Genomic DNA, 24433 nt, shown 5'->3' with positions numbered 1-24433 from the left:
TCGATCCCTTATGCCGCGTACACACGAGCGGGAATTTCCGACAGAAAGAGTCCAATATGAGCTTTTCATCGTATATATTCCAACCGTGCGTGTGCCCCATCGGACTTTTTCTGTCGAAAATTCAGACGGACTTAGATAGAGAACATGTTCTATATTTTTCTGACGGAACAGATTACTGTCGGAGAAAACGGCTCGTCTGTACGCTGTTCCGACGCACCAAAAACGAGGCATGTTCTGAAGCAAGTACGAGACGGAAGCTATTGGCTACTGGCTATTGAACGTCCGTTTTCTAGTCCCCTCCTACGTGTTGTACGTCACCGCGTTATGGACAGGCGGAATTCGGCGTGACCGCGTGTAGGCAAGACAGCTTGAGTGGAATTCCGTCGGAAAAACCTTCAGAGTTTATTCCGACGCCAAAACCGGTCGGGTGTACGCGGCATTCGTGTTCAACCTTTTCTATATGAGGATAAGGTGGGGAGCTTGGAATTCACTAATATTCAGATATTCTCTCCTAATGAACCCCAATTTTTAAAGTGGAGGTCCACCCTGAAAAAAAAAATTGCACAAAAAAATACCTAAAAAAATGGAGGAAAAGAAAAAAAAAATTTTTTTACTTACGTGATATGGCTGTTGCTAGGCAATCTTCCTAATCTGCCTCTTCCTACGCCGCGGTGATGTTGTCTCTTCTCCTCCCCGCGTTGTCTTCTGGGGAATGGGGCGCGGTGTGTTATGGGAACTGTGTGTGTCCCACAACTCATCGCGTCCCATTCACAAAGCGCCGCGCGATTTGCGCATGCGCAGTAGGAAACGGGCAGTGAAGCCGTACAGCTCCACTGCCTGTTTCCCTTAGTTAGGATGGCGGTGCCGGGAGCCGAGGGACGGGTCCGCCTCGGGCGGCCGACATTGCGGGCACCCAGGACAGGTAAGTACTTATTTAAAGTCAGCAGCTACAGTGTTTGTAGCTGCTGACTTTTACTTTTTTTTTTTTTTTTTACGGCCGGAATCCCGCTTTAAGGATATTATGGATACGAAGTGAATATGGATGATTCTGTGACACAAATGGAATTTTCCTATCATTTCTATGGTGATGCCTATTATCTGCTAAATGTCTATGTTCCCTTTTACCTAATGAAACTGGATAACCTTGCTTGACAAGCCTGGTTACCATTTAATTTAGTTTTACTTCACATTGTGGATGACTAATAATTCTTTTAACCCTATTCTGCTGGCTTCTAGGTATCGAATTAAACACCCCATGGGGGGTGAAGACTCTTATAGTGTAATAATTGATTATGATCAGTACTTTTTATAAACAGATCACTCTCTATGTCCGTACCATTTTATTTTCAGTGATGTCTCCAACAATGAAATCTCCCTATTGCTATACAAGACATAAAATTTCAGACCTGGGACTAAATAAATTGATACATTGATCAAACAATAAAAGGGTTCCAATGTCGCCACCCCACACTGCAAAAATGTCATCAATAAATCTGAACCATCCCTTTACAGTGTTCAGTAAACATTTTATTAATGACCGTTGGTTATGGGCTGTTGTTTCTGAATTGTGCACAGGATGGTTCGGATCGCATGGGTTTGCGAATAAAGATGGTTTTGCGGGATCTCGTAAAGCCAGAAAGCATTGGATGCCAGCCAAGTCTAGTCGGATAGTGTTGTGAGACACTGTAGGCTTTGAGCATGTTGCGGGATAAGGATTGATTGATTGATTGATTGATCAGCTGGGTCGCGCTGTGGAGATGCTGTTCTAGTCCAATGTCAGCTGAGACCAAGGTGGGATAAGAGATGCTGTTGGGTCAGCTCCGGGTTTCTGCTGGAAAAATGAAATTAAGTTAAAAAAAAGGGACAGTGCGTCTGCTGCAAGGTTGCACTTGCCCGGAATGAATGTGCAGTGGACATTGAACTGATGCTGTAGTGATAGTTGTACCAGCCTGCGTAGGAAGCACGTAATGGGGAGCGACTTGGACCTGCCTTTATTAATAATATCGGCCGTGGCCTGGTTGTCGATGGCGAAGGCCGCGGTTTCTCCGGTCCAGATGTGACCCCATAGCTGAGCGGCTGTCATGATTGGGTGTAATTCAAACCGAGAGGGAGACTGGATAAACCCGGGGATTAGGAGTAGGCCATGGTCCTGCAAACCAATGGTGGCCAATAATTGCAGCGATGCCTGTGGAGGCTGCGGCATCTGTTACTACCTGCGGTGATAGAGGCGATATTGATGGTATGAACATGGATATTCCGTTCCAACTAGTAAGGAACTCCTCCCACATTGACAGATCCGCTACTGCAGCGTCTAAGCTGAGGATTTGATCGGGGTTCTGTGTCTGGGAGAGGAAGACCAGGAGGCGTGAAACGAAAGATCATCCCTGGGGAATGATCCTCATTGCGAAGTTGAGCATTCCTAAGAGTGACTGAAGCTGCTTCTTAGTACACCCTCTGTGTACGGGTAAAGTCTTGAAGGACTGACCTGATGCGGGTCAGTTTGTCGAGGGGAAGGCTGGCCTGCATGGAACGAGTGTCCTGGTTGACTCTGAGGAAGGTGATGGAGTGTGCTGGGCCTTCCACTTTGTGTTCCGCAATGGATATATTGAAATTCCCAAAGACGACTGTCAACCTATCTAGGTCTCCTGGGAGCACACCGGGCTGTCCAATTAGCAAGAAGTCGTCCAGGTAATGGATGACTTTTTGGCACTGCGCTTGGTGCAACATTATCCAGGTGAGGGACTGCGCAAAGGTGTCGAAGAGCCAGGGGCTACTTTTGGAGCCAAAAGTCAGTTTGGTAGCGAAGTAGTATGACTCCTTCCATTTAATGACGTGCCAGCACCAGATGGACGGTTGGATGGGTAGAAGCTTAAAAGCATCCGAAATGTCAGCTTTAGAGAGCCAGGCGCCTGTGCCTACTTTGATAATGGCCTGAATCGCCATTTCTACGGAAGCATATTTCAGGGAGAATTCCTCTGAAGGAATTCAGACTCGGAATGTGGGAAGAATGAGGCGCATACAGGTCGTACACCAACCAAACTTTGAGAACTTGCCCTTGACAAGCCCAATAGGGCTAACTCTCCAGGTGTTGAAAGGGGGCTGAGCGAAGGGGCCTATGATGAATCCTCGGTCAAGTTCGGACTGTAACAGCTGATCTATAGCCTGTTCGTCGGTAGCTGCTGAGAGGAGGTTCCTGAATTCATGAGAGGTGTGGGGCAGTGAGATGAGGCCAGTATGAAATCCCACTGTAAATCCTTGGATAAGGAAGGTGGCCAGTGAGGGTGTGTGGTGAGGTAAAGCCACAGCCATAGGACGTTCACTCAGCCTAGTCTGGACATTTTCTGTTTGATCTGGCATAGAGCTTTAGGATGTGCTCTGACATATTATACAGACATGGAGCAGCCGGCATTGGCTGTAATTGCACGATCCGAAATTAAAGTTATTGCAGATGGCTGCTCCCCCTATTGACAGGACGGGACGTCCGAACTTGTCCACCTGGGGCACCTGTACTGGGGCCGACAGGCCCTGAACTGCACTGGGGGTGGAAGGGAGATCGAGGGGGTGTCTGACTGCTGCGTTGCTGCACCAGGAAGAGGTGTGGGTGGAGGACTGGCAGATGGCACATAGTGGTGAGGTAAGTGGTGGCAGAACTACTGTGTCCGTGAGGTTCCAATCCGTGCCTGCTTGGAATTATGTGAGCCTGGCTGCTGCTTTGGCTGAGAAAGAACGGTGGTAATTGTAAAATGAGAACCCACTGTATTTTTTAGCCCAGGTCCATCACGGTGTGGAGATATAGGTCCAGCTCTTCCCTCCTGCTGGGACTAGCTGAGCACAGGACATCCCTCAGCATCCCAAAGGTCAAATCAAAATCTCTGCTATGGTTAATTTGTGGTTGAGCCTGGGATCTTTGGCCTTGAGGATCACTGATACGTCTCCCCAGGCATAAGATTTATTTTCTGCCAGATTGTGAACCAAAATAAGGAGGGAAGCAAGGTTGATGTCCTTGCTGTCCAGAATGTCCTTCCTGATGCTGGCTGGGACCAATTGTGTTGGGAAGATAGTGGAACTCTTCCCTGTGGTACCTGCAGGAGGGGGTGTCAGAACCTGGACTGCGACCGAGTCAGGGACGGCCGTGGCCGGGCACTCTTCCAAGAGTGCCACTCTGGCTTGAACGTCCGTGACTGTGGTGGACAGTGATGACACCATGGTGTGGAGCTGAGAGATGGCGGAAGATGTAGATTGAAGAGACGCCTGCTGGGAGCTGGGCCCATCTATGCCTGGCGGAGGGAAGAGAAGCCTGAAGAGCTCGGCCTTCCTGGCCATACCAGGGAAGGGCACATGCCTGCGTCTCAGTCCCGCTGTCAACTTGGGGATGGTCCATCCACTGAGGGACTGCATGCTGCCGCTCTCTGAAACCGGAGAAGGTGACAGAGGGGCAGACGTGAGGTCTTCGCTGCCGGCCTGTGACATGGCTCTGGCTGACTTGTGCCCTAGATGCGAAGTCCTAGTCTTTGAGGTCGAAAACTCGGTCGGAACCTGCATTAGGGGTGACATGAAAGTCGAGGCTGTTTCTTTTTCTTTTATTTGTTTTTCTTCTATACATATACGCATATGTATACTTTCTCCCTCTTGCTTTTTTTTTCTTTTTTTTTTTTAACCTGGGGGAAATAACGTCCAACTTGGTGCAGGATGGAACTGCTGAACTCGACTGACCTAGAGGAGAAATGACAGACGGACAATGGTGAGAGGCTTGACTACCTACAACTAGGAGGTGACTGAGTGGCCGGGTTGTGTAACTTTGAAGTGCGTTCGTGCCACTGCAAGGGGAACTTATCGTGAGGCGAAGGTCTTAACAAATGAATCGAGACCGTGAGTGGACTTCGAAGGAAAACGTTTTTTTGGGGGGTTTTTCCCGGTGGACCGCTGCTTCATAGAGGCGACTGACATCGAACATCAGTGGAGCTATGCCGAGATATGCCAGGCATGACAGGCAACATGCAAAGTAACACCCGTAAAAGACCGAAATGATGGGTGCAAATCAGTGCGTTGCGGATGGGACTGGTTTTGAACCGGGGTGACGAGTACGTGAAATGGACTGAGTGAAATGATTTGTCATGAGAGAAGCACGAATCGGTGTGCCGTGATTGCGACTGTCGACGAATCAAAGTGAGCATGGAATGAACTTGGGGTGAACTGTTTGGAACGAGGCGTTGCAGATGCGTCTGGATCCTAATCGGGGTGAAAGGTACGTGAAATGATTTGCCATGACAGAGGCACGAATCAGTGTGCCGCGATTGCGACTAGCAATGAACCGGACTATGGGGGATGGTCTGGAATGAGATAAGCTGACTTGAACGTGCCGGTATGAATCGGCGCGTCGCAGATGCGACTGGATTCGAATCGGAACCAAGATAACATAACAAAACGGGAAGGTCTGGTGAGTTGCTGAAGCGACTAGCTCCGGACTGACGGAAAAGTAACTACAACCGAAGTAACGAATGGTGTATTTTCAAAAGAAAAACAGACCTACTGCGATGTGAAATGGCAAGGTACGGGAACGTGCGAAATGACACCGTTTTGTACTCACGAATTGCGTTATAAGTGTTTGGTTTGCATGAGGCTGAGAACTAAGGCTACGTGCGGAGATTTAACGAATGGATTGTAAGTTCAGTAGCGGGGTTTGGGCGACACAGGTTATCTAGCAAATGGTGATGCATGAAATGAAGAAATGACATACGAACCCTACCTGCGACAGTTGAGCAAGACACGATGTACGAAAACTGTGAACAGAGAACTGAAAGCCTCTGGAAGTTTCGAACACGCAACTCACGAACGCCAATGAGTTGGAAGAGTCGGACTAGTGACGTGACAAATCGCGCACAGGAACCGACAAAGACCACAGGCGAGCGGGCTGCCTAAATACCCCCCTGGCTCCTCCCATAAATTCAGGCCACCATACTAGCTGCCGTATATGTTATATATATATATATATATATATATATATATATATATATATATATATATATTCATGCACAGTATCTCACAAAAGTGAGTACACCCCTCACATTTTTTGTAAATATTTTCTTCTATCTTTTCATGTGACAACACTGAAGAAATGACACTTGTCTACAATGTAAAGTAGTGAGTGTACAGCTTGTATAACAGTGTAAATTTGCTGTCCCCTCAAAATAACTCAACACACAGCCATTAATGTCTAAACCGCTGGCAACAAAAGTGAGTACACCCCTAAGTGAAAATGTCCAAATTGGGCCCAATTAGCCATTTTCCCTCCCCTGTGTCATGTGACTCGTTAGTGTTACAAGGTCTCAGGTGTGAATGGGGAGCAGGTGTGTTAAATTTGGTGTTATCGCTCTCACTCTCTCATACTGGTCACTGGAAGTTCAACATGGCACCTCATGGCAAAGAACTCTCTGAGAATCTGAAAAAAAGAATGGTTGCTCTAAATAAAGATGGCCTAGGCTATAAGAAGATTGAAGACCTTAAAACTGAGCTTCAGCACGGTGGCCAAGACCATACAGCGGTTTAACAGGACAGGTTCCACTCAGAACAGGCCTCGCCATGGTCGACCAAAGAAGTTGAGTACATGTGCTCAGCGTCATATCCAGAGGTTGTCTTTGGGAAATAGATGTATGAGTGCTGCCAGCATTGCTGCAGAGGTTTAAGGGGTGGGGGGTCAGCCTGTCAGTGTTCAGACCATACGCCACACACTGCATCAAATTGGTCTGCATGGCTGTCATCCTTGAAGGAAGCCTCTTCTAAAGTTGCACAAGAAAGCCCACAAACAGTTTTCTGAAGACAAGCAGACTAAGGACATGGATTACTGGAACCATGTCCTGTGGTGTGATGAGACCAAGATAAACTTATTTGGTTCAGATGGTGACAAGCGTGTGTGGAGGCAACCAGGTGAGGAGTACAAAGACAAGTGTGTCTTGTCTACAGTCAAGCATGGTGGTGGGAGTGTCATGGTCTGGGGCTGCATGAGTGGTGCCGGCACTGGGGAGCTACAGTTCTTTGAGGGAACCAGCGCTCCCAGAGTGTGCCTGATGCATTCCCCAGGGGGTGTGTGGGGATCTGGGAGAACATCCCCACAAAAAAGGCCTCCTGAAGTGGTTAAGGAGGTGTGAGGGTGCGCTCCCCCCGGGTTCCCCTACCCTCTATCTACAGTGCCTTGCAAAATATTCACCCACCTTAGCTTTTTACCTATTTTGTTACATTACAGCCATTAGTTCAATGTTTTTTTTTAATCTGAATTATATGTGATGGATCAGAACACAATAGTCTAAGTGGGTGAAGTAAAATTAGAAAAATATATACATAAAACTATTTTTCAGAAATAAAAAACTGATAACTGGCATGTGCGTATGTATTCACCACCTTTTGTTATGAAGCCCATAAAAAGCTCTGGTGCAACCAATTACCTTCAGAAGTCACATAACTAGTGAAATGATGTCCACCTGTGTGCAATCTAAGTGTCACATGATCTGTCATTACATAGACACACCTTTCTGAAAGGCCCCAGAGGCTGCAACACCTAAGCAAGAGGCACCACTCACCAAACACTGCCATGAAGACCAAGGAACTCTCCAAACAAGTAAGGGACAATGTTGTTGAGAAGTACAAGTCAGGGTTGGGTTATAAAAAAATATCCAAATCTTTGACGATCCCTAGGAGCACCATGAAATATATCATAACCAAATGGAAAGAACATGGCACAACAGCAAACCTGCCAAGAGACGGCCGCACATCAAAACTCACGGACCGGGCAAGGAGGGCATTAATCAGAGAGGAGCACAGAGACCTAAGGTAACCCTGGAGGAGCTGCAGAGTTCCACAGCAGAGACTGGAGTATCTGTACATAGGATGACAATAAGCCGTACGCTCCATAGAGTTGGGCTTTATGGCAGAGTGGCCAGAAGAAAGTCATTACTTTCAGCAAAAAACAAAATGGCACGTTTTGAGTTTGCGAAAAGGCATGTGGGAGACTCCCAAAATGTATGGAGGAAGGTGCTCTGGTCTGATGAGACTAAAATTGAACTTTTTGGCCATCAAAGAAAACGCTATGTCTGGAGCAAACCCAACACATCACATCACCTAAAGAACACCATCCCCACCGTGAAACATGGTGGTGGCAGCATCATGCTGTGGGGATGTTTTTCAGAAGTCAGGACTGGGAAACTGGTCAGAGTTGAGGGAAAGATGGATGGTGCTAAATACAGGGATATTCTTGAGCAAAGCCTGTACCACTCTGTGTGTGATTTGAGGCTAGGACGGAGGATCACCTTCCAGCAGGACAATGACCCCAAACACACTGCTAAAGCAACACTTGAGTGGTTTAAGGGGAAACATGTAAATGTGTTGGAATGGCCTAGTCAAAGCCCAGACCTCAATCCAATAGAAAATCTGTGGTCAGACTTAAAGATTGCTGTTCACAAGCGCAAACCATCCAACTTGAAGGAGCTGGAGCAGTTTTGCAAAGAGGAAAGGGCAAAAATCCCAGTGGTAAGATGTGGCAAGTTCATAGAGACTTATCCAAAGCGACTTGGAGCTGTGATAGCCGCAAAAGGTGAAAATCAAAATCAAATCATTATTATTCAACCAAAAAATAAAATAAAAGCCTCATGCATGTGTCCTGCTTCTTAATATAGGGGGGTCAGCAATGCCAAGAGTTGGTGAACGCAGGACTACGTCATCCGGAGATAATTACGAAAAACATCCGGATTATTCTCCTGGAGCTCCCGCAGCAAAGGCATATGACATAATTGGTCACCATTAATAAAGCAACCAATTTTTGGTCCAAGAACTCCTCCTCCTCCTGTTCCTGGACTGGACTTGGATCAAAGCAATAACTCCAAGGCCGATAATAAATAACACACTATCTCCTCCGATTCCGCAACATGTCTGGTTGACGAACGGCCGTTCAGAAACAAAATGAAAAGCGCAAATCAACACTCAGCAAACTTCTACTAACATGAGATTAGCAGAAGGAACCCAAAGGGTGGGCGCATGACAATTGAACTTCCTCTTTATGAGCTCATAGTATGTCACTACGCCCGTGTTTGTTGGCCGAAAATTGTGTAGTGTTTGTATGCAAGACAAGTTCCCGGCACACGCCCTTCGGACAAAAGTCTGACGTTTGGCTGCGGAAAATCCGATCGTGTGTACGAAGCTTTAAGGTTTGACCTCATATTATATGGTTTTGGTAAATCTGAAGACAAAAATCTGCAGAAAATCTAATAGTGTGTATGGGGTTTTTAGACGGGAGAATTCGGTTGGTCGCAGGCTGGTTGGTAAGTAGAGCCAGGAATTTTCTTTCTTTCTTTTTTTTTTTTTTTTGACATGCGTCGCCCTTCCATGTGCTGCAAAGACCGGTTCTAGGTGGGGGGAGGAGCCCTTTGCACTGTTGGAATGTTTTGCATTCCTGATCGGAGTGGATAAGGAAGGGGTTAAGCAGTCTGCAGCCGAGATAAGACGGGGAGTGGGGGCGGGGCTTCTGCAGAATAACAAGAAGCTGTCACTGTGTGGGGCTCAGAGTAGCTGGGACTTCGCTGGCAGCCACAGGTAACCCTCCCGTCTCCTCTGCTTGTTTGTGTGTGTGAAGGAGCTGCAGCTCCACCATTCATTTCATTCCAGCCGCCGTTCATTTGTGTCGTTGCAAAAAACAACGATCGGGCTCATCCAGTCAATTTATAACAGTTGCGTCCCGTGCTTTGTGCCGCGGTTCGCTGGAGAGTTCATTCACCCCATCGCAACGCAGGATTACAGCTCGCTAAGGGCCGGTTCACACCATAGAAACGCAGTCTGGATGCACTTCAAATGCTTTTTTAATGCATGTTTTTGATGCGTTCCAGTGCGTTTTTGATGCATTTTTGGTGCGTTTTTGATGCAGTCCAGTGCATTCCCCCCCCCCCTTTTTTTTCCCCCCTTAACCTTAAATAAGAACATGGGTGTTGCAGTGCATTTTTGGTGTGTTTAGGTGCATTTCAGTGCGTTCCCATGAGTTTTTGATGCTTTTTACAGCGTTCCAGTGCAGGAAAAATGCAGCATGTTCTCCTTTTTTTTCCTGGAACCGGAACGCACTGGAACTTCAAGCACTGGTGTGAGCTATGCCATTGAAAACCATATCACCTACTTTTCTATGCATTTTTTTGATGCAGGGAAAAAAAAACGCACTGGACTACATGTGGTGTGAACTGACCCTTAATGCTCATGAAAACGAGTGACTATTATAATCCGCGAAGCGCTTCCCATCAGTGCATTGGGTCTGTGTTTTCTCAAGGCGCCCCCAACAGGTCGTGTTTTCAGGCTTTTCCATTATTCTGCACAGGTGATTTGATCAGTTTTTTTTCACTGCCTAAGGCTCGATTCACACCTATGCACGTTGCTTTTGAGCATTTCTGCGGTGCTTTTTGCGGTGCTTGCCGCGTTTTTGAACATGCGTTTTTGACGCGTTTTGTGTGTCGCTTTTTTTTTTTTTTTTACAGTGTTTTTTTTTATACTGTATACAGTGTAAGAAAAAAAGGGGGAAAAAAAACGCAAAACGCGTCAAAAACGCAGTACTTGCGTTTTTGGATGCGGGTCCATTGAATTCTATTACATGCAAAACGCTGCATTTTGCATGGAAAAAAGTCCCCCGACCCTTTCCAAAAACGCAGAGGCACAAAAATGCATTGATGTGAACATGTTCCATAGGAACCTATGTTAAAAAATTCCCATGCATTTCTGCAAAATGCATCAAAAAACACATTCGTGTGAATGGAGCCTAAGGCCTGATTCACATCTATGGCATTTTTAGTGCTTTTTGCATTTTGCAGATTTGCACTACAGAACATGTTCCATAGGAAACCGTGTTAAATGGACTGTAGTGCAAATCTGCAAAATGCAAAAAGCACTAAAAATGCCATAGATGTGAATCAGGCCTTAGTAATTACCACCGGTGGTTTACATCTACAGGGGAAATCCTGAAAACCTGACCTGTTGGGGGCGTCTCGAGGACTGGAGTTGAGAAACACTGGGGTTGATTTACTAAAGGCAACTCCGCTTTGCACCACAAGTGCACTTGGAAGTTCAGTCGCTGGAGATCCGAGGGGGACATGCAAGGAAAATAAAAAACAGCATTTTAGCTTGTATATGATTGGATGATAAAATCAGCAGAGCTTCCCCTCATTTCAGATCTACCCCTCAGATTTACAGCAAGGGCACTTGCGGTGCAGAGTGGATTTGCCTTTAGTAAATCAACCCCATTGGGTTAGAGGGCAGTTGTGTTGTATTTTTTATTTTTATTTTATTTTATTTTTTTTGTGTTTTTTTGTGTTTTTTTTTTTTTTATAATTTGCAGCATCTTTTGTCGATTTTTGCAAAATGCAAATTGCGTGATAGTCAAGGCAGAAAATGCGCTGACAACGCAACTCGTTCTGCTTAGTAATTTTTTTTTTTTTTTTTTTAAATCACACACATAGGTTGAATTTGTGTCTTTTTATAACCTCGCCTACTATGTAATTATGTAACAAAGTCACGAGTCAGCATCTCCCATGAAATGATGTAAATGATGAAAAGAAAGAGAATGTGTGTAAAATTTGCATGTAAGTCTTGCACCTTAACACTATAATGTTATAATTATGTTAACATTTTAAGGCAGCGCATAGACGCTAAAGATGAATAATGTGCTTGGAGGAAAAAAAATCACATGCAGTTTCCAGCATGATGGTGCAAATGGGCCATTTCACGCTGGAACACGCGCCTGTGCATTCTGCATTTTTATTTTTTTTTTTTTGCATTTTTTTGTGCATTCTGTATTTGACAAAACATTCATTTCAACAAGCTGCACAAAAAAAAAGGAAAAAAAAAAAAAAAGACAGGAGCTTCTTTTAACCACTTCAGCCCCGGAATGTTTCTCCTCCTTCATGACCAGGCCATTTTTTGCGATACGGCACTGCGTTACTCTGACAATTGCGCGGTCGTGCGACGCTGTACCCAAATGACATTTATGTCGTCCCACCCCCACACACACAAATTTATTTTGGTGGTATTTGATCACCTCTGTGTGGTTTTTATTTGTTGTGCTATAAACCCTAAAAACAAAAAAAAAGCAACAATTTAAAAAAGAAAAATACATTTTTTTCCCCCACAAATTTCTTTTGGTGGTATTTGATCACCTCTGTGGTTTTTATTTTTTTGCGCTATAAACAAACAAAAAAAAAAAAGCGACAATTTAAAAAAGAAAACTTTTTTTTTTTTTTCCTTACTGCTATAAAACACATCCAATCAAACATTTTTATTTCTTCATCAATTTAGGCCAATACATATTCTGCTACATATTTTTGGTTAAAAAAAAAATCCCAATAAGCGTATATTGATTGGTTTGCGCAAAAGTCGTGCTACGCTGTACCCAAATAAAATTTGACATTTTTTTCTTCCCCACAAATAGAGATTTCTTTTGGTGGTATTTGATCACCTCTGCGGTTTTTTATTTTTTGTGCTATAAACAAAAAAAAGACAGACAATTTTGAAAAATTTTGCGGCGGACAAATCGGACACTAAGTGACACTTTTAGGGGACGAGTGACATTAATACAGTGATCAGTGCTAAAAATATGCACTGTCGCTGTACTAATGACACTGGCAGGGAAGGGGTTAATATCAGGGGTATTCAAAGGGTTAAGTTTGTCCCTAGGGAGTGCTTGCTAACTGTGTGGGGAAGGGGGGAAGGGGGGGGGGAGGGGGGGAAGGGGGGGAGGGGGGTGGCTCAACTGGAGGAAGACAGAGATCCGTGTTTTCTGCTTAGCAGAAACACAAGATCTCCATCCTTCCTCTCTGACGGAACAGCGATCTGCCTTGTTTACATAGACAGACTGCCGTTCTGCCTCTCCTGTCAACAATCGGTAGCTCCCCGGTGGACCGGCAGATGGGCTCCCGCTGTGTCCAATCTCGCGTGCCCCAGACCCAGAAGAAGCCGTAGCGCACAGGTACGTTGTTTCGCAGTGGTGACCGCATTTGCTAGTTGCGTTTTGGGGTGCCATTAACAATGAATATAGTGAGGGTCAGGGGCGGACTGACCATTGAGCGACTCGGCCACTGCCCGAGGGCCCATGCCACTAGGGGGCCCCATCAGGGTTGCCAGCCTCAGTAAAACCAGGGACAGTTTGTATAAATCTGTTTTTTTTTTTTTTTTACATCTGTCTGTGTATACTGTGTGATTGTATACTGTGTGATTGTATAGTGTGTGTGTGTATACTGTGTGGCCCCATAATCTCCGATTGCCTGGGGGCCCCATGAGTTGCCAGTCCGCCCCTGGTGAGGGCGCTGTGTTCCTGTGCGGTGAACGCACGTGGAAACGCATCTTTCTCGCACCGAGTTCTGCATGGCTCCCAACTGTCCCTGATTTGGAACAAAGTCCCTCCTTTCCTCCTCATTTTGGTCTGATCTATATAGTCTGTATATAAAATGCACTTTAAGGGCCGGTTCACACCATAGGAACGCAGTCCGGATGCGTTCCAGATGCTTTTCTGCATGCATGTTTTTGATGCGTTTTTCCAGTACAGGAAAAAACGCAGATGTTCTACTTTTTTTTTTTTCTGGACTTGCAAGCACTGGTGTGAACTATGCCATTGAAAACCATATAACCTATTTTCTATGCGTTTTTGATGCAGGAAAAAAACTCACATTGGACTGCATGTGGTGTGAACTGGCCCTAAATAAAGATAATGTGTCTTCCAGTGCGTCTAGGTGCATTCTCATGCGTTTTTGATGCGTTTTACAGCGTTCCAGTACCCTTCCGTGGAGATTTTTTTTTTTTTTTTTTAAGCATGTTCTACTTTTTTTTTTTTTTTTCCTGGAACTGACCATACTGGTGTGAACTATGCTGTATAACCTGCTGAACTGCATGTAGTGTGACCTGGCCTTGGGGCTTTAAACTTGCATTTAGAGGGGGGGGGGGGGGGGGGCAGTGTTAAAAAGTTATATTGAGCTGTGGTTTTGGCACCGCCCCCCAACCACTCCCCCTCAAAGTGGTGAATGTTTTTTACCTTCACGCATTCTATGCATGAAGGTAAAAAACCTTCATGGCCCCCCCCCCTCCCCCAACAAGAGCGGCTGGTGCTCAAAATATCTGGGGGGGTGCAAATAAACTGAAAAATTCTGAAAAAACCCCATCAGTCGCAGCCACTGTGCCATGTCAAATGCTGCCAGTGTGCCCCCCGCCGTCTGCACTTACCTGCCTCAGTGGGACAGCTCCTCAATGTCTTCTCCCGTCCTGTGCTATGATTGGACACCTGGCGTCCAATCACAGCGCCTGTCGTTTCAGCCAATCAGGTGATGGGTAACAGATCTGAGCACCTGATTGGCGGAGAGGCGGTTTAGTGTTAGGAAAGGGAATATTCATTAATTTTTCTAACACAGCTCAGCATGACGCTCGCAGGTCACCTTTTTTGGCGCCCATTAGAGCCTATGGCTCCAATCAGGTGCTTCAAAACCACCCCCCCCCCTGCTGCTGTAATTTAGGCGCCCTGCGCCCGAAAAGGCCTGCATAGGGGGTGGCAGCGGCGGCCATAGATAGCTTCATGCAATGCATAAATCTACCTATTGGTGCTTGAGGGGGGTGGCAGGAAAGAGGGGGCGGCGCCCGTGCGTCTTTAATGCACAGACCGCCACTGCCCCCCCCCCCCAATACATACCCAACCCCAATCCAGCGCTGTGCATGGGAGCCTTGACTGTCCTAGCTCCCCCTCTCCTCATTGGCTCCCACTGTTGTCAATTACGGGAGGGAAGGGAGGGGGAGCGAGCATGCACAATATGCATTCGCTAGTGTAACACACCTGGGTGGGCTCGGGGCGCAGTGCTCCGACAGTGTGACGTCGGATTTTCGGATGGTCAGTACACAAATCCGTCACACAAAAGTCGAAAGTACAAAACACGCATGATCGGAATAAATGCTCACCAAACACGAAATTAGCAGAAGGGGCCCAAAGGGTGGCGCTCAAGAGCTGAAATTCCTCATAGTACGTCACTACGTTTGTGTTTGTGGCACGACAATTGCGTAACGTTAGTGTGCAAGACAAGACCCCCATTTGGTGTAAGGCCATACAACCCCTCTGGTCTCAGGTTTTCGCCATATACAGTAGTCTATATGATCGGCCAACGACACCCACCCCAGAGATGGCTCTATTATCTATGCTCCATAGCCTCTCGAAAACGTACTCCATTACGCTTTTTCCTGTCAGCCGCCAGGCAACTTATACCCCTATTCAGGAAGACCACCACCACCCCTCCCCTGTCCTGTCCTCCTGGGTCTCAGTGGTCAACGACATTGTACGCATGGAAGAGATGTAGAGTTGCCATCTCATCCCTTTAAACCCGAACACATATGAATTACACGGGTTCTGAGGCTAATTAAATGCAGATAAAGCACCAAGTGAGTTTAATTACCACCTTAATCAGCCTCAGAACCTGTGTAATTAATATGTGTTCGGGTTTAAAGGGATGAGGTGGCAACTCTAGATAGAACATGGAAAAGTTGTAGAACCAGGCTAGCCACAGATAGGAGATGACACTAAAGCTGGCCATAGACGGTTCCAATCTTGGCTGGTTCAGAGATGATGGCCTTGGACAATGATACCTTCGATAAATTTAAAATTCTCTGACTCACTTGGATCGAATACCCCTACTTCTGATTCCCCGAAAACCTTGTTAACTCCCCAAAGCTAAGCCGAACACGCCTTACGATCCTGATTTCCTGATTTGTTGCACCAGGGCCTGCTCAACCCCCCCCCCCCCCCCCGATCCACTTTACCCTTTCCCTTCCCAACCTCCAAATCCCCTTCCCCTCTCTCTATTTTTCTTTCTACCTTCTCCCCCCACTTCTATGTCTCCATGACTGGAACCCAGATGTTTTCATCTCCATCCCTCATATTGCATTTCACAATACACCGCGGGCTAAGCCGATACCTTTTGGATAATGATCCTACCCGTATATTCCACTGGTCTAAAGCCTAGAGCAGGGATCCTCAAACTACGACCCTCCAGCTGTTGCGGAACTACACATCCCATGAGGCATTGAGACATTCACAGACATGGCCAGGCATGATGGGAATTGTAGTTCCTGAACAACTGGAGGGCCATAGTTTGAAGACCCTTGGCCTAGAGTGTACCAGATATAAGACGAATGCCGGGTACACATGATCGGATTTTCCAACAACAAAATCCATGGATTTTTTCCGACGGATGTTGGCTCAAACTTGTCGTCTTGCATACACACGGTCACACAAAGTTGTCGGAAAATCCGATTGTTCTGAACGCGGTGACGTAAAACACGTACGTCGGGACTATAAACAAGGCAGTAGCCAATAGCTTTCATCTCTTTATTTATTCTGAGCATGCGTGGCACTTTGTCCGTCGGATTTGTGTACACACGATCGGAATTTCCGACAACGGATTTTGTTGTCGGAAAATTTTATATCCTGCTCTCAAACTTTGTGTGTCGGAAAATCCGATGGAAAATGTGTGATGGAGCCCACACATGGTCGGAATTTCCGACAACAAGGTCCTATCACACATTTTCCGTAGGAAAATCCAACCGTGTGTACGGGGCATAACACTGCTTCAAAAGGTACCGATAATGGCCAACATTAAATTCACTTAAATTAAAAAGTTGATTAAAAAAATAAAATATACGGTATATAAAAAGTATGTATGTATGTATGTATGTATGTGTATATATATATATATAAATTTAAAAATTTGTATTTATAGTATACATGTATTTTTATTCTAAAACCGTTGGTTTCAGTTTCAGCACTGAAATTTACATTTTGGTGCACCACTATGTGCAATGTATGAGAACTAAGAATCCACTTTTTTTTTTTTTTAAGCAATGGTTTGCTATGGATATGTAAGGGTTAATGTGGTTGCACCTCTTTGGTATCCCATGTGTTGTATATATGGAAGTCAGCAAGGAGCTGAGCAAAGACAGATCTTCCTTTCTACCGCATAGTGAAGGTCGGTGATTAAAGTAGCCGAAGATGCCGGATTATAATTGAATAGCAGGAAATAACGATACTCTCTGTGCTGTGTCCCCTGTTATTGGGTGTATTTATTGGGGTACCTTTGGGGACACACCTGATTATGTGTATAGATTATTATCTTTATCTGTTGGTACTCTCCACCCTAATAATAATAATAATTATATATATAATATAATATAATATAATATAATATAATATAATATAATATATAAGTGTAGCACTGACCCCCTAAGGAGCTGCTGATAATAGTTTTGGACCTGCACTCTGCCTATCAACCCCTGAATATAGACTCAACCCCCCCCTTAGGCACATCTGTGTGGTAGTGTTTGTGTGAGACCCAATGGTAAGAAGCAACACAATTATAATACAATATACTGTAATTCACTGTTACCTGGGTATCCGTCACTCCACCTGCTATAGGAATAGACAACGTCTCGCACCATTTGTACTTTAACCACACAGTAAGTTTACTGGAAACTGTTTTAGAATATAGAATACAATGTTGATTCTGATAAAACAATAACACTCAAGGTACCTATAAATATTCAAACTCAAATATCATATGAGTAACGCGTGCGGGCGTGCCACAAAGTGGCACTGATGCTCAGAGCGGTAAAACCTGGGCACTTTCCCACTCCCAATGCAGCTGCGCAAACACACTCCTAACCTGCAATACACTATACAGTGGAACCTCGGTTTGCGAGTAACGCGGTTAACGAGCGTTTCGCAAACCGAGCACTGTATTTCTAAAAATCCTAACTCGGTTTGCGAGTGTTGTCTCGCAAAACGAGCAGGAGTTAGGCCAAAAGCGGTGTGCAGTACCGTTTTTGGCCTGAAGTGGGGGTGCGGGAGCCAAGCAGAGCCGAAAGGCCCGAGGACAGTTCGGCTGACCTCGGCAAACTTCGGAAAGGCTCGTGAACGGAGTCTTTCCAAGGTTTGCCGAGGTCCGCCGAAGTGTCTCTCGGGCCTTTTAGGCCGTTTCCGAAGCTCTCCTGCGCACCCCCGCCTCTGGCCGCATGCGGTATTGCATCCCATTGAAGTCAATGCGGAACAAATTATTTTCATTTCCATTAACTTCAATAGGAAAACTCGCTTTGATATGCGAGTACATTGGATTACGAGCATACTCCTGGAACGGATTATGCTCGTAATCCGAGGTTAGATGTTAGATAACAAGGCAACACAGTACATATACTCAAGGGCTCCCCCTAGGTTGCACTGCGGTCTGCAGAGTTGTTTGTGTAAGAGAAATAATAAGTGCTTTATAGTGAATGACAAAGTCTTTGATCTTCTTTCTTCAGCTAGCCTTATTATACTGCAGTGATTGTAATCCAATGAGTAAGCAAATGTTAAAATAAGATAAAGGTGGTAGGTGAACTGTGAACTTGGTTGTGTGAAACGCGTGCAAACTTCCTCTTCTATGAAAAGGACAACCAAACACTCTGTTATGAGAAAGGAAAACTTTGAGGCCTGCGGTCAGTCTATGCAGTGAGACCGCTCTCTAGGACTATGAGTCTCAGCAATCCTCTGAACTAGGCTTCAAAGTAATATCTATATCTTGGGCAACAGCCCTCTCACCGCACAGGACCCGAACGTCTGTGCTGCTCCGCTTCTGTGATCCCCGGTCCCGCTCCCAGGTTGCACTGTCAAGCTGCACCTTTCGTCAGGTGACCGGGAACCGTCTTGCTGGCTCCTTTTGAGTGTCCCGGATCCTCCGGTCCGATCACACGCTGGCCCAGCACACTGCGTGTTAAACCTACTCGGGAGGCTCCAACTCCGCTCCGCAGCAAGCAGGCCGCAGTTCTTCCGATCACACCCACACAGGTCCCTGCAGGCAGGTCTCACGTCCCGGGAAGAAGAGAGAGAAGCATGGCCGCGCTGTCCCTTTTTTATAGGCCTACCCAGCAGGGCTGTTCTGTCACTGGCATTGTGGGTAGGTGAACGGGGCATCGTGGGTAAGTAGCTCCCAGTCTAGTTAAATGAGTCCCTTACTCTAATCTTCACAGTATAATGCATTGTTGTGGCTACTAGAGAGAGCCATTCCCTTAAGGAATACACACCATCCAGTACAAGGATGGTAAACCCCTGCGTTACATAAGATTTGTACCATGTTAGCTAAGGATAAGTGTGCAGCCTGCCCAGGGGGGGTTAAAATAAAATTCAAGGAGGTTGGATCAATACATTTTCTACCAGCCGATGTCTGATGCTCATGTTTGTGTGATGACTCTTCTAGTCTATGGTAGGATATACTGTATGTAGTCCATTTTATGTCCATCAAAAAATAGGTGATGTACAATTTCCATAGCATTTCAATAACCTTTATTCTCAATTTTCAGAGTGCTCTTTATATGCCCTCATTAAAGTGTCCCCCTATGGGGTGTACCCCTATCAGGGTCCCCCTTTACATGGGGTGTACCTCCATTGGGTCCACCTGATAGAGAGCAGAGTAGCAGAGAGATGAGCGTAATAGACTTCTGCTTCTCCTTTTTACTGTCCGGTCACAGGGTGGGGAGGAGACCTATAAGCACACCTCCCAACTTTTTGAGATGGAAACAAGGGACACCTATTGGCAAAATTTTGTAGGTATAGGACACACCCACTGCCACGCCTCCTTAACCACTTGCCTACTGGGCACTTCCACCCCCTTTCCTGCCCCAGGACAATTTTCAGCTATCGCACTTTGAATGACAATTGCGTGGTCATGCTACACGATACCCAGGTTAATTTTTTTTATCTTTTTTTCTTCACACAAATAGAGCTTTGTTTTGGTGGTATTTAATCACTGGTGGTTTTTTTTATTTTTTTCAAAAAAAAAAAATGGACCAAAAATTTGGGGAAAAAAAAACAGTTTTTCTTAGTTTGTCAGTAAATAAGTAATTTTTCTCCTTCACTGATGAGGCGGGAACTGATGGGGAGCACTGATTGGTGTCACTAATGGGCACTGCTGGAGCTGTACTGTAATCAGGGCACTGATGATCGGTGTCCTTATTACCTGTCTGGGTCCACCCTGTGAGGAAATGCCGCTGATTGGCTCTCCTCGCCACACACTGACAAAGTGTGTGGCGAGGAGAGACAATAAACGGCAATTTTGATTGGACACAGCCGGTCACATGGTTAAAGATAAAGGGGGATAGATGAGGACGATAGAGGGACCCTTTTTTTTTTTTTTTTTTCCCAAATCGGGGACAGTCCCTCTAAATCAAGGACAGTTGGGAGCTATGCTATAAGTAAAGGTAAAATTACAGTGGTGAATACACCAGGGATGTGATATGTAAATTTCAGGACTGGATGGACAGAAATACAAATTCTTTGGAAGGTAAAACCGCTCCCATGTATGTATTGCATCTGTGTTCTTGGAGTTCAGCTTTAACATATCGCTTTTATTTGCAAACCTCCATACAATGTCTTATTTCTAATTGGAAGAATATATAATATATTGTGTTCTCTTTGCAGCCTCCAAGATGGCTCTGTTCCTCCCAATCCTCCTGGCTTTACTGGCCTCTGTCCTTGGAGGCCTCTACATGTTGGGAGCGTTCCGGAAGAGAAAACCCAACGAGCCGCCATTAGACAAAGGATCCATCCCATGGTTGGGATACGCTCTTGAGTTCCGTAACAACACAGCTGCCTTCTTGCAGAGGATGCAGAAGAAACATGGCGACATCTTCACAGTTCAGATTGCTGGCTATTACTTCACCTTTGTGACCGATCCACTCTCTTTTGGTCCCATCATTAAGGAATCCAAAAAGCTTGACTTTGAGCAGTTTGCCGCAGAGTTGGTGGCCAGGGTGTTCGGCTACCATCCTATAGCCAATGACCACAAGATGCTGGAGAAAGCCAGCACAAAGCACCTCATGGGCGATGGCCTTGTGCTCATGACTCAAGCTATGATGGACAACCTACAAAACTTGATGCTTCATAATGTTGGTGCCGGAAATGGTGAAAAAAAATGGCATCAAGACGGGCTTTTCAATTACAGTTACAACATCGTCTTCCGAGCCGGCTACCTGGCTTTATTTGGAAATGAGCCACCTAAAAGTAAGGGCGATGTAGAAATGGCCAAGAAACTTGACCGTGACATCTCAGATGAACTGTTTTATGAGTTCAGAAAGTATGACCAGCTGTTCCCGCGCCTAGCTTATGCCGTCCTGACACCGAAAGGCAAGTTGGAAGCCGAACGGCTGAAGAGGCTGTTCTGGAACATGCTTTCCATAAAAAAAACCCTACAGAAGGAAAATATCAGCGGGTGGGTCACCGATCAGTTCCAGTTTAGGGCTGAGAATGGGATGCCAGAAAGTATGCAAGACCGGTTCATGTTTCTTCTTCTTTGGGCCTCTCAGGGTAACACCGGACCTGCGTCTTTCTGGCTCCTCCTCTTCCTCATGAAAAACCCGGAAGCTATGCAGGCTGTAAGTGAAGAAGTTCAAAACGTTCTCAAAGAAACCGGGCAACAAGTCAAAGCAGGTGGACTGCTCATCAACCTCACCAGAGACATGCTGCTGAAGACACCCGTTCTGGACAGCGCCGTGGAAGAAAGCTTGCGTATTACAGCTGCCCCTGTGTTGATAAGAGCTGTCAAAGAGAACCTGAACCTCAAGATGGCCAATGGAAGAGAATTTGCCATCCGTAAAGGAGACCGTGTAGGCATATTCCCATACACTGCGGTGCAAATGGACCCAGAGGTCCATCCCGAACCTGAGAAGTTCAAGTACAACCGCTTCCTCAACGAGGACGGTAGCAAAAAGACTGAATTCTACAAAAACGGGAAACGGGTGAAATATTTCACCATGCCGTGGGGTGCCGGCACCACAATCTGCCCCGGGCGTTTTTTCGCCACCAATGAACTCAAACAATTTGTGTTTTTGATGCTGTTGTATTTCGAGTTTGAGCTTGTGAATCCTAAGGAGGAGATTCCACCCATTGATGTGAGTCGTTGGGGTTTTGGAACCATGCAACCCACCAAAGATGTCCAATTCCGGTACAGGTTACGCTATTAAACCAAGAAGACAACATCTTCCACAAGAATAACTTCTACTTCTTTGTACAAAAAGTATAAGAACTTATTTTATCATTTTGGGGAAGTGAATGGCAAAAGGGACTGTTTTTGACCAGTGTTTACTATTCGTATTCATTCAGGTCCAGAGGAAGTGGAAATTCTTTAACATTATATGAAGTGAACAAAGGCCACTCTAAAATCTCAAACATCCCCAAAAAGTGCAAAATAAAAAGACAGCAAAGTATTGTAAGCATACGATAGATTGTATAACTGAATTTTTTTGTAACAAAATAAAAAAATAAAAAAAAAATTCTTTGCTGATAAAAAAAAAAAAAAGATTTTGATCCATAAAAGCTTAAAAAAAATTAATATATACATTGTGTGAAATAAATACTAATTACACATTTGCATACTGTATTTATTACAATATATATCCATATAAACCATTATTAGTTAATGGGAAGGTAAGTGTGGGTGGATCACCAATGGCTTTATGCACCACATCCCATATATTGTAGAACAAAAATAGGAAGATAATTGGGACTTTTAGGGTGCTATTACATCACAATGACGCTGAGTATGATAAAAATTATTCATTCATTTATTTTAAACAACATTAAAAAAATATAAATATCAAAGAGCAAAAAAAGTACAGGTTTACAGCTTAAAATGTCGACTCATGCAGTTCCTGTTGGGCATGATTGATGAAATTTTGACATTTTTCGCCTAGTTAGGCTTCCTCAAGACATATATTTTCTTGAAGTAGTATATTGAGCAATGGGGGGGGGGGGGGGGGGTAAGCATGTGAATGAAATATCCTGAATGCAATATTTTTGTTAAATATGCATGTATACTTGTGTCATATTTATTTATTTCAGGTACTTGTATAGCGCCGTCAATTTACTCAGCACTTTACATATACATTGTACATTCACATCAGTCCCTACCCTAAAGGAGCTTACAATCCAAGGTCCCTAACTCACATTCATACATACTAGGGACAATTTAGATAGGATCCAATTAACCTACCTGCATGTCTTTGGAGTGTGGGAGGAAACCGGATTACCCAGAGGAAACCCACGCAGGGCACAGGGAGAACATGCAAACTCCAGGCAGGTAGTGTCGTGGTTGGGATTCAAACCAGCAACCCTTCTTGTGGCTGGGTGAAAGTGCTGACCACTACACCACTGTGCCGCTCCATATGTTTAGTTGTTAGAATGGTATGACCTATAGCGGACAAATACATCCCCTGAGGAAGCCCAACTGGGAGAAACATGTCAGATTTCGCCAATCCTGCCCCAAGTCAACATTTTAAGCTGTAACCATCTCTTGTCCCTTCTCCCCCCCCCCCCCTTTTTCCTTAACTTTTCCTTCACTTTTCCACCTCCTTTTTTTTTCCTCTTTTCTTCTTACTCATCTATGTGGCTCCTCACTTGGTCCTTCTCTTCACCATTTCACATTCTATCACCATTTTTTTCACATTGGTGTGTGTGTCCCCCTCACACATGTACCACCCTATGACTTTGGGTATTTACCTGACATTATCCATTCTTTATACTGCTTCAATCAGATGCTAGCTAGCTGGTGATCCCATATATTTCCTTCCCAATTGCCGGGGAGACCATGCCGGGTTGCCTTATGCTATGCACTCACCGAGGCATGGGTAAGCAGTCCCATTATCTCTTTCTTTTTTCCCCATCTTATGATTTTGTAAATATCTTCTATATGAAATTTCTATCCGCAGATGTATTTCCTAATGAAGCGGTAAACCCACAAAACTAGTTGAAATACCATGTCATCTGATTTATTTTTAGTGTTTTTTTGTCGTTTTTGTTATTTTGTACTGTAGCACTGACCCCCCGAAGGAGCTGCTGGTTATTATTTTGGGTCTTTGCCGTCACCCTTTACCCACAGTTCACCATACTAGAAACTTAGAGTCTATACTGGGCCTTGCGCCCACCGATGTATGCACCAGTCAATTAGTTCTTTTTCCAATGCTTTTTATTAAACAACTTGAGCAGTAGAAGGATGGAGGGTTAGGGGAAAGTTCAGATACCTTGTGCAGATCACTGAAGAACTTTAGATCCTGGAGACGAGTACACCTTCAGTCAATGGATCTTGCTCACCCGGATAGGCCTCTCTCCTCTGGCCTAGCAGCCGGAATGATGCACGGACAAAAGTCTCTGCCACAGACTTGAGAACAATAATTGTTGAACAATCCTCTGCCGCAGGATTTAGTGTTAGTTGGATGATCCCCTGCCACAGGATTTGGTAACGAGCACAGCAACACAGTACCAAAATTCCTTTAAGCCATCCTGCAGTACTGTGAGGTAGATTTGGTTAGGATGCATCCTCCAATTGAGTCACCCGGCTCCTCTTGAGATTCCAGCCTTTCGCTCGGTCCT

At 45.2% G+C, this 24433-nt stretch overlaps 1 protein-coding gene across 1 annotated transcript; it reads left to right on the top strand.

Moving 5' to 3' along the window:
• Positions 1-9450: 9450 nt before the first annotated feature.
• LOC141144094 (5-beta-cholestane-3-alpha,7-alpha-diol 12-alpha-hydroxylase-like) lies at positions 9451-22435 on the top strand. Its single transcript, XM_073629474.1, has 2 exons — positions 9451-9579; positions 20489-22435. Exon 2 carries the CDS (start codon positions 20497-20499, stop codon positions 22027-22029), a length of 1533 nt encoding a protein of 510 aa, XP_073485575.1. The 5' UTR covers positions 9451-9579; positions 20489-20496; the 3' UTR covers positions 22030-22435.
• The last annotated feature ends 1998 nt before the right edge of the window (positions 22436-24433 follow it).

This window comes from Aquarana catesbeiana, linkage group LG05 (assembly GCF_042186555.1).
Source record: "Aquarana catesbeiana isolate 2022-GZ linkage group LG05, ASM4218655v1, whole genome shotgun sequence".
Classification (NCBI taxonomy): domain Eukaryota; kingdom Metazoa; phylum Chordata; class Amphibia; order Anura; family Ranidae; genus Aquarana; species Aquarana catesbeiana.
The sequence above is the reverse complement of the archived record's forward strand: the minus strand, read 5'-3'. Positions and strand labels throughout refer to the sequence as shown.